Source organism: Octopus bimaculoides, chromosome 7 (assembly GCF_046866305.1).
Source record: "Octopus bimaculoides isolate indiv1 chromosome 7, ASM4686630v1, whole genome shotgun sequence".
NCBI lineage: Eukaryota > Metazoa > Mollusca > Cephalopoda > Octopoda > Octopodidae > Octopus > Octopus bimaculoides.
In genome coordinates, this window is record NC_142934.1 from 75,635,344 (window position 1) to 75,646,990 (window position 11,647).

The following is an 11,647-nucleotide window of genomic DNA, read 5'->3' on the forward strand; positions in this document are numbered from 1 at the left end:
AAAAACAGAGTTCATAAAAATTAAAATGGAACCAGCAGCACCGAAAAGTGGATATGGCATAAATTAGAGTTAGCAGTAGAGAAATAAAAATATTCCAATTGTGACAATCTCACATTCCATTCAGTATAACCTGGACTACATTATCAAATGTGTCATTTTTTAAAGACAACATGGTATGATGTGAGGGAAATTTAGCTGCTATTTTCAAGAGGTTGAGAGTCCCATAAAGGTTCTCTCATTGGTAACATAGTGGATATTAATTAAAGTGGAGAATTGGCAGAAACTGTAGCATGCCAGGTAAAATACTTAGGGGCATTTTATCTGTCTTTACATTCTGAGTTAAAATTCCACCAAGGTTCATTTTGTCAGTGTTATTTTCACTTTTTGCGTAATTTAAGTGGTGCAGTACTATCTATTTTAAAAAAATGAATGACTTTTCTGGTAACTTTTCCACTTTAATGATTGGATGTTTACAAATTGTATTGTGATTGTTTTTTCTTGTTTTTTTTTTTGTTTTTTTTTGCTAGTGATCAGATGTTCTATACAGATATATATATGTATATATATATATATATGGGAGAATATACAAAAAATAACAACAGACGAGGACAGGTGGTGTAAATAACAAAAGTATATATTAGTATGACGCTCGGGAATACGGAAAGTCTTTGACGTTTCGAGCTACGCTCTTCAACAGAAAGAATACGGAGACAAGGAGAAAAAACACGGAGAAAAAAAATTGAATAGTGTTCAGTCAACGGTCAATCATAATAATGGCCGATCATAACAATGACTGACCGGAAGTTAGAAATTCTTATTTCAGGAGAGCTAAGAAAGGGGGAGATAACAAACGGTGATCGGGAACGAGGGGCTGTGTGTGGGAGGTAGAATGCTGGTGATCTTGACGTATGTAGTGTGAAAATGGGGGAAGGGAGAAAAGGAGAAAGTAGTTGGTCAGTTGTAGTGTGTGCGTGGTGTGATGCGAGGGTATTGGTGTGGTGTGCGTGGTGTGATGCGAGGGTATTGGTGTGGTGTGATGTGAGGGTGTTGGGAGGTGGGGAAGGCATGGGTGGAGTGTGGGGTAGAGGTAGGGGTCTGTGGGTAGGATGGGGTATGTGGGTAGGGGTGGGTGGTGGGTGTAAGGAATTGGATGGGGTGGAGTGGGAAGGTAGAGTAGGAGTGTGTTGGGGTGTGGTGGGATGAGCTTATGAGGGGGTGTTGACGAGGAGGGAGAAGGGGAAGGTGGATGTAAGAGAGGGGGAAGATGGGTATGGGAGGGGAGAGGAAGAGAGCAGGGAGGGTGGGTATAAGAGAGGGAAGGGGGATTGAGAGAGGGGGAAGGTGGGTATGGGGGGGAGAAAGAGGGGAAGGTGGGTATGGGGGGGGAGAATGAGAGGAAGAGAAAGAGAGGAAGAGAAAGAGAGGAAGATATATATATATATATATATATATATATATATATAAATGGGATGGGTCTCTGAATTGAGACTTAGTTTCTTGCTGAAAAGCGATTTTAAAACTGTTCCCTTTTTCATTTCAGAGTTCTTTTAATATAGTCTTAGTTTCTGTCTGGGTGTTGCCGAAAGTGTTACAAAACTACACACACACACACACACACACACACACACACACACACATACATATACGCATATAAACAAAAGGTTGAATACGAATTGAGACACCAAATAATGAACAGTTTAAAATTGTTTTTAAGCAAGAAACTCACTCCCAAATCAGAGACCCTTTCTCTGTATGAAACAAGCTCTGATCACTGGAAGGGAAACAATTCTTTTATTCTTTTATTCTTTTACTTGTTTCCATCATTTGACTGCAGCCATACTGGAGCAGCACCTTGAAGGGTTTCAGTTGAAGAAATCGACCCAGGACTTATTTTTTGTAAACCTAGTACTTATTCTATTGGTCTCTTTTGCTGAACTACTACGTCAGAGGAATGTAAACACACCAACATCGGTTCTCAAGTGATGGTGGGGGGACAATCACTGACACAAAGGCACACACACATAAATATATATACACACACACACACACACATATATATATATATATATATATATATATATATATATATATATATATATGTCACATAGCTAGCTAGAGGCGATGGCCTCTTGGAGCTAATCAACAGCAGTATTCGTCCTATTTGTTGAACTGCCATGTTGACCTGGCGATAACTATTAATATCCAGTACCGCTGCTGTAGTCTCCTTTAGAGAGACTTAGAAATATTAATATTTATATATTTATATATATATATATATATATATATATATATATATATATATATATATATATATATATACACACACACATACACACACAACAGGCTTCTTTCAGTTTCCATCTACCAAATCCACTCATAATGCTTTGGTTGGCAGCCATGCCTGTGCCTATCATGATACAATTTACAAACATCTAATGATTTGTAAACATTTAATCATTAAAGTGGAAAAAATTATCAGAAATATCATTATTATTCATTTTTTTCATACACATATACATACACACATACACGTGTGTGTGGCAGGGTGTATGAGGGCACATGGCCTAGTTGTTAGTGTATTGCATTCACAAACATGAGATCATGTGTTCAATTCCTGTACTGAGTAATGCTTTCTGTTCTGTTTTGTTCTGTTCTTCTTATGTTGCTCTATGATCATTTCAGCATCTACCTAGTGAGTAGCCTACCAAGCACTTGAACAGGCAATGTAGATTTGATGGTGAGTGTGAGCTCATGTGCAGCACAAGCATTTTATCACTATGAACAAATCATATATGCAGGTTGTTCAGCAAGACATTGCAGAATCGTCTTTCTTGAGTTGAGAAACTACATGTATGTACATGTGTATAGATGTATGTATGTACATATGTATGTACTTATGTATGTATATATGTATGTATGTATGTATGTATGTATGTATGTATGCCAGAAGGTCTGCAAATCTAACAGAGGCCTCAAAAGACATTTTAAGATCCACAAAGATCAGAACTTAATTGCAGCTGTTGATGGTTCAAATTGAATGTGCAATCTATGTGTGTGTGTCTTTTCAAAACATTGTCTGGTTTAAAAAGCCACATCAGATGCCATGATGGTTCTAAGGTGTAGATACAGGAGGTGGTCAAACTCTGCATAAGGAGGAGACAACCACCACCAGTATGTATGTGTATATAAGTATATATATATATAAGTAGCCGTACTCCCTAACTGGCTCTTGTGCCAGTGGCACATAAAAAGCACTATCTGAATGTGATCGATGCCAGGCCCACCTAACTAGCTCCCATGCCGGTGGCACATAAAAAGTACTACACTTTGAGTGGTTGGCGTTAGGAAGAGCATCCAGCTGTAGAAACATTGCCAGATCAGATTGGAGCCTGGTGCAGCCGCTGGCTCTCCAGACCTCAGTCAAACTGTCCAACCAATGCCAGCATGGAAAACGGACGTTAAACGATGATGATGATGATGATGATGATGATGATTATGATGGTGATGATGATATACATGTATGTCTTTGTGTTTGTCTTCCCACCACGTGACAACAAGTGGTGGTTTGTTTATGTCCCTGCAACTTAGTGATTCAGCAAAAAAGATCAATAGAAGTACTAGACTTTAAAAAAAGAACAAGTACTAGGATCAATTTGTTTGAGTAAAGTCTTCAAGGCATTTTCCCAGCATGGTCGCAATCCAATGACTGGAACAAGTAAAAGATAAAAGAAACCATCTTTAAAAAGTAAGGACTCATTAAATAATGTAATCCTAGAAATACTCTGCCTGAGAAAAAAAAAATAAAGAAGTAAAATGAGACTTGAGACTGGAATACATTTTACCATAGATCTACTCAATCAGGACTGACCAAGGGTTACACAAGAACAAAATAACAACGAAACATAAAAGAAACAAAAACTGTACTGACCGATCAGTGTCATCAATGAGACGATCATGGAATACTCTGTAGACTTCATGTACCCACAGTCGGATTACCTTGTCTGTCTCAACCATGTTGATAGGAGGAACAAGCAGTACACCTTGGATGACCCGTGAGAAATCACGCAGATTAAATACATAATGGCTTTTGGATGGCGTTGGTAGGAAGGTGACAATGGCATTCTTGTATACCTCCATTGTCGCAGAGACCATAAGCTGGCAATATGAAGAAAAGTTGACAGATAATAAGAATTCTTTTTTTACCTTATAGTTGCCTCACACTCTCACATTTTGTGGGACAAGTGTAGTACTTTGAATCAACCAGAGTATATTACTGGTACTTATTTAATCCAAACCTGCTGAAGTTAACTTTGTTTTTCACCCTTTCGGGATTGACAGAATAAGTGACCAATCATATTACTGAGGATAATTCACATGATGACATCTCTCTTATGAAAGATGATTTGTAGAATAATGTTTCTGAAAATTCACCACCATAAATAGAGTAATTATGACAAAGAAGGAGAAGTGGGGAAGACAGAGAGAAAGAGGAAGATTTGCAGAAGGATACCATTATTTTTTAGGAGAGAGGTGTAGGAAGTGCAGTTGATTCCAGTATACCACTGATGCTTGTTATATTTCATCCAGAGACATAGAAGACATAAGTCAATCCGAACAAGACTTCACCATAGATCAAGTATAGGTATGACTGTATTATTAAAAAGTTTACATTGCAACTACCTGCATTTGAGGTTTGATGCTATTATGTAGTGTCTTGGGTAAATATTTTCTACCACAGTTTTAGACTGACCAATGCCTTTTGAGTGACAGAAGCTACCATATCACTATCATGGCCTCTTACTCTCAAAAACAACAGAAACCACCACCCCCATTCCCAGCAGGCTCAGATTGCTACTGTGGGTCTATTTGCAACTAAACTTTCTCCTAATGTCATCAAAAGATGAAGTTTCTCAGCTGTAGTGAAAGTGATCCCTCTACAAGCTTGGGCAATAAAAACAAACCCAACAGAATTCAAAAAGAGCTCTGCTCTGATTATACAGGGAATGCATAGAATCTGGGAGCTGCAGTGCAGGCAATCTGTAGAGGGGAGTGGTAACTCTGAAAAAGAAAGAAAAATTACAGTGCAGAGAAGTCCCTTTCATTCATACATAACCTCTCTAGTGTTGGTCATACAATAAAATGCATCTAACACATGTAAAATGAGAGGTGATATGAAAGGTATCCATCATCATCATCATCATCATCATCATCGTTTAACGTCCGCTTTCCATGCTGGCATGGGTTGGACGATTTAACTGAGGACTGGCGAACCAGATGGCTACACCAGGCTCCAATCTGATCTGTACCCAGTACATGTTAAATGAAAGATGTGAGCTCTGCAAGGAACAAAGATCAGTGGTTTTCACTGTTGCGGTGTGATGGAGGAGCAAAATAAGAAGCAAGATGTTGTGAGATCCATACAACTGGTATGAGACATTTTGGCACATCTGTTTTGGCCCTGCCTATTTGGCATTGCAGATTTGGCACTGACTTATTTGGTATCAGATGTTTTAATGCTTCTCTCATTCTCTCCCTACCTCTCTCTTTGTCTCTTTGTTTATGTTTGTATGCATGTATAATGTCCCTCTCCCTCACTCTCTCTATCTATATGTGTACATTTCTGTGTTTATGTGCATGTGTGTGTTTTTATGTGCTTGCTTCCCATATCATAGAGTACGGTCACCAAAACAGGTTCAATATCCAGTGACCCATGCCAAATCACCAGCGTCCAAACAGCCATAACCAGTCATCTCATTCTGCCATACAACCTATAAACCTGTAGCATCGTGAATAAATGGAAGTGTAATGAAGATAATATATATGTGTTTCAGCATATCAATGTAAATGCCTAGTGGTATTGAAGTTGATAGAAGAGGAGTAACTCTGATTAACTTGGCTGTTCAATAAATAGAGGTTGATGAAATGAGTACGAGACTAAGAACTGGTACAGATGTAATTGATTAAAACCCTTGAAGTTGGTGCACCTCAATGGTTGTAGTCAAAGGAATGAATCAAAGCAAAAGGATAAGCGGACGAAGTTAAATAATAAGACTTTTCTTTAGTCTTCTAAGGGCTTAAATCAGAAGAGAAAATGTAATGCTTAAAATTCTTTTCAGGATCCCTTTGGAGGAATGAAAGAAGTTATGTTCAGACCAGAGATTTAGCTCAAAAGTTTTCAACAGAGAAGTCTCTACTAAAAACAACCAAGGATGGGCAGTTCCTATGACTTACACAGGGTCTTCTCCAAAACTGGTTAGATTGATATAGATGAGGTTCCAAGACTGGTAGTGATGAGATCAGCAGCTGCAGTGACAGCAGAGACCAGCAATTGCAACAGTGACAGTAACTGCAGCAGTAATAGTAATGGCAATAGTTGTGGTAGTGACAACATCAACAATGACAACTGTTTACTTTGATAAGGCAGAAAGCCAATTCTATTAACATTATTCGAAGATGTATATTGCAAATACTTACTTCACCTCAAAAACATGGAAACTGAAGTTGATCACCATCAGTGATGATTACTTGAATAATAAGCAGTTGCAGAAAAAAGGAAAACAAAACTGCTTACCTTGCCCATCCGCATAAATGCAGACTCAAAACCTCGTCCAAAATGCCAATCTGAAATCATTCCAAATATTCTGCTCAGAGTGCTGTCATCAAACTCAGTGATGGTTATGACATTTGTGTGCCTTGTAAAACGAGTTGTAATTGGCTGCCTGCCACCACTAGGAGGAGCCATTGCTGATACAAACAACTACAATAAAGAAAAGCAATTATAATGATGATGAGAATTATGAAGACGTCAACAGTGGTAGGAACCATCACCACTTTTATTATTATCATGAACATTTTTACCAATATAATGATAGTCATATGCATTTTTACCAATATATGATAATCAATATGCATTTCAGCAAGTAGGATGGTTTTTATAGTGACATCAAAGTTTAAACAAAAGATTGACCCTTTAGCATTTAAGCCAGCTATATCTGTCCCATATTTTCTTCCCGTTGTATGCTTAAACTGGCCAGATTCAGCCTCTCACACCTACCTAACAGTGCTATTGTAAAAATAAACAATCACATCATCAAAATATTGAAACTGAAAGATAATACCTGATTGATTCAAAACAATGTGAATATCGAAGCATTACATTTGACAGAGTAACCTGAATGTTAAGTACTGCAGATGTTAACTGAATAGACACAGTGTGTAGCCTGTTGATAGTAAGATAAAATGTGGGGACATTGCCTGCATTGACAGCAGACATTGTATGTAGATGTTAACTGAACAGAGAAATGCAGTGTGATGAGGGGATAAGGTAGACAGACTCATGTATAGGCTGTGTAGATATTGACTAAACAGGCACATATAGTGAGTAGATGTAGACATACAGACTTTTAAATATAGAAGTTGTTGACTAGATATATAAGTATTGCATGTAGATTTAACAGATAGACACTGTCAAATTATGGGGTTACCATATTCTATTATATCAAAAACATTAACATCTATTCCATAGAGCAAGCCACCAGGGCCTTTTTTCAACTGCAAAGCTGTTCCATCAACTGTGGTAACTGTGACAGTGAGAGAAAGAGAAAGCAGATGAAAAACAATTTTGTGAAAAAATATTGGAAATTCTAACAGATCTACCCATCTATGATGGAGGCATAAAATGAGGGAGGAAAGTCATAACAGCAATATGTATTGAGAAATATGTAAATGAACTTGATAGATTACTGGGTGATGTCTTAGAGAAATTGATGTCAGAGAAATCACATTATTGTTGGTGATACAGCATTTAATTGCAGCTATATGACATGTGTTTGCAACTAAGTAACATGTGATGATGATTCAATCCCGAACTGAAATATGCTCTCAACCTCTGTATCATGAGTGGTTATGCGGACCACCCCAAATGAAAGCCAGAGCTTCCTTCGACCACTACATAAAAAGTATTAAGAAAATAATATCATTTAGATATACTTTTATTTTAGTTGTTTACACTATTTTACACTTGTTTATGCTCTTATACATTCAAAGTTCACAAATTTCCTTATTTAAGTTATGAATCATATTCCTTTCAATAATTTCAATATAGTTACAAAACTTCTTGGTAGACAATATTTTCTGTTTGGTTGACAATAATTTTCAAATTACTGGAGTCCATTGCTCTACTCATAGCAACATATAACTGGCCATATATAAATCGGAGTGAGTAAAAATACACCTACATGATCTAAAGTCTGATCCTGTGCCTTGTTTGTTGTGAATGCGTGAGTGGAATCTTTAGGATTGCAAAATATCAAACTAAGACTCACCTCTCACTGTTCTATGCGAATAATGTCTGGAAGTTCTGGTACCATGGGTTATATTGATTGACAAAGCTGAGATATAAACAACAGCCACTTCATTTTGAATCCTGACACACAATTTTTCCATTTTATCTTTGTTATTAACTTGTCCTTGCAACTCCCTTTGTATCTACGACGGGGCCACAAACTATACTATGAAAATCCAGAGTTACTTGCGGTTGGTGAATTTTTAATAAAAATGTGAAGGTGGTTTATCAATTCAAAAATCGATATCCACAAAGTAATCATACTTTCTGGTTTATTTAATGCTAAAAACCTTCCTGACAACCGTCTTTGTAATCCCCAAAAATATCATAACCACTGGTCCAGCTGTCTGGTTGTGAAGAGGAAGCAAATCTGCCCATCGTAGATGGGCAGATTTGCTATCTTACTTTAATGGGCATTATGTCCGTCTGTCTGTCCAGCTGGCCATGAAGAGGGAACAGACAAAGAGACAGACAGATGGATATAACACCCATTATAGTAAGATAACAAATCTGCCCATCTATGATAGGAAATAAAGGGATAGTATCGCAAATCAAAAACCCACTGAATACGCATACTATAGGGGGTGGAAATGAGTTAATCCTCATTGCCAGAAATTTAACAAAAAAAAATCAAAGGTAATTTTATCATCATCATCATTAATGCAAAACTCAATATCCACTAAATAATCATACTTTTTCACATTTTTTTCGCTAAAAACCTTCCTGATTACCTCTTTTGTAATCTCAAAAAACATCATGATCATTGGTCCAGCCATTTGACTGTAAAGAGGGAACAAACAGATAGATGGACATCACACCCATTATAGTAAGATACTTTTAATATGTGACACATCCAAATGGCTAAAGAAAAGAGAAAAATACTTACCACATCTTTGAGAAATATTTTTGATGTGTCCCGTTTGTCATACCAGTGGCCATGATCAATCCATTGTCGCAAGAGTTCAATTGGTGGCTGTGCACCATATACCTCCTTTGCTGGCATATTCAGGTCATCTACAAATATGATAAGCTTCTTCCCAACTGGTGGGCCATAGACACTTTTCCTCCGCCTAGAAATCACATTAAACACCACATCAACTCACACAGAACATGATAAATATGTAAAATATTTTCAATAGCTTTAACTAGAATATTATCATTATGGAATGTTGATAATAATATTAAAGAAAGGAAGATTATCAAGTCAAGTGGATACTATCTGTATTTAACATTTCAAAGCAGACACTAATTGGATGTCAAATATGTGATATGCATTACCCATGAAATATTAAAGATTTGCTATGAACACAAAAGAGCAACATAGATCCAATCATATATAATGTAGGAGTAAAACAGATGGTGTAATCAATTATAAAAGATTTCAGAAAACAAAGAATACTTGATATTATAAGGAGTTTCATTACATGGTTTACTAACCATGTAACGAAACTCCTTATATAACTTTGGAATATGGGAGTAATTTGATAGCAAACAGTTGAATGTAATCTCAAAATGTTGCAGTTCAAAAACATCAACATTCCCATGCTTCAAATGATGATGCAAATGACAACAACAGCAACAATGCCAAACACTAAAGTGGAATATGAAATGAAGTCATATTTAAGTTTGTGATGAAGTGGTGATATAGCAGAAGCCTTGTGATTGATTAGAAGACAATGAAAAAGGAAGCTGGTGTCACACGATGCTAACAATCAGACAAATTGTGATTGGTATTCACACACTGCGGCAGGTGACAAAAGTCATTCAATCAAGTCATTAATACATGCAAGGAAACAGTCTATATTTGTTCAAGTGAGGACAAATGACATCGCTGTGCCAACTCATATTGACATGACAGTACTAATAACGCTAAAAGTAAATCCCATATATTAAACTTAGACTAACTTAGATGTGTTTCATCCAAAATTGTTCAAGGCTATTTCTACCTTAACAGGTGAAGTCATTTTTCAGTCAAGTTTAGTGGTATCATGGTCCATTTAAGTAGGAAGTTGTTGTTGACTGAGATATATCCAGATATAGGTGGGACCAGTTTAACTCTCAAGACTATAGTATAGTATAACTTACACAACATTTAATTGCTTAGATAAAAATAAATTAGCTTCTTATTTACTTGTGACATCTCTTGAACATTACCGATTACTAATTTTGACACAAGGATTAAATTTCCAAAAGAAGAAATATAATTGATAAATTTGACTTCATTACATTACTTGTACATATTTTATTAAACTTGAAGGATTGGAAAGTGAAGTCAATCCCAAGTAGGATTTCAATACTGAACATAAAGGGGTTTAAATAAAAACAAGAAGGAAATTAGTCAGGCTAAATAAACACTAGAATTTCCGCTACTTGAGAATCTTAAAGACAACACCTCTCTATCTCTTATTGAGCACTGTTTATGTAAATACAAGATATTAACACTAAAGAGAAACACAGCAGAAGAATAGAAGACTTAAAATCCATTGTAGAGGTAGAGTTAAAGATGAAATTACAATATGAGAATAGACAGCAGTGCATCATCATTGCATACAGAGAGCATGTGTGAGAACAAGGGTGGTGTAACAACAGGACAGTGTAACAAAAAGTAAGTGTAACAACACGTGTTTGTGAAATGGAATCAGAGTCACAGTAACAACAGGAGGAGAATTAAAACAAAATGTGTGTGTGTGCGCGCACGCGCATGCATGTGCGTGCATGCGCGTGTTTGTATACTGTGCTTGTGTGGACCTGTCAAGCCAAGTGAGATCATAGTCATGGCCAATGCCAGTGTCAGATCAACTGCACTGTTGTAAAAAATTTACAAAAATCCCACATTTTTGGAGTTTAGAGGGCTTGAGGGAGTAAATGCCCTTAATTGATCTCAGCAAAAATTTAGCATTTTCTAGTAACCAAATATAGCAACATTTCAGCCCTCAGACATTTTCAATTTCCACAATTTTTTATTTTTACTTTTTACTCCACCCTAATAAGCATACATATGTATGTATACACAGACACACACACACACACATACACACACACACACACATACACACACACACATATATATATATATATATACTAGCAGAGATACCCGGCCTTGCTCGGGATTAAAATGGCATAGTTTTTTTTACTGTCTTACTTGTTTCAGTCAAGTGACTGGAGCACCGCTGCTGGTCGAACAAATCGACCACAAGATTTATTCTTTGTAAGCCTAGTATTTATTCTATCAGTGTCTTTTGCAGAACCGCTAAGTTATGTGAACATAAACACAGCAACATCGGTTGTCAAGCAATGGTGGGG

At 36.8% G+C, this 11,647-nt stretch overlaps 1 protein-coding gene across 6 annotated transcripts in view; it reads right to left on the reverse strand.

Moving 5' to 3' along the window:
* Positions 1-11,647, reverse strand: part of LOC106876428 (dynein axonemal heavy chain 3) — a 247,804-nt gene that overhangs the window by 108,013 nt on the left and 128,144 nt on the right. For all 6 annotated transcript variants that reach the window (XM_089355526.1, XM_089355522.1, XM_089355525.1 and 3 more), the window contains exons 39-41: positions 9,231-9,414; positions 6,572-6,757; positions 3,929-4,155 (exon numbers count right to left, since the gene is read on the reverse strand). In XM_089355526.1, the coding sequence (XP_089211652.1) occupies positions 3,929-4,155; positions 6,572-6,757; positions 9,231-9,414 (597 nt within the window). The remainder of the gene's footprint in view (positions 1-3,928; positions 4,156-6,571; positions 6,758-9,230; positions 9,415-11,647) is intronic.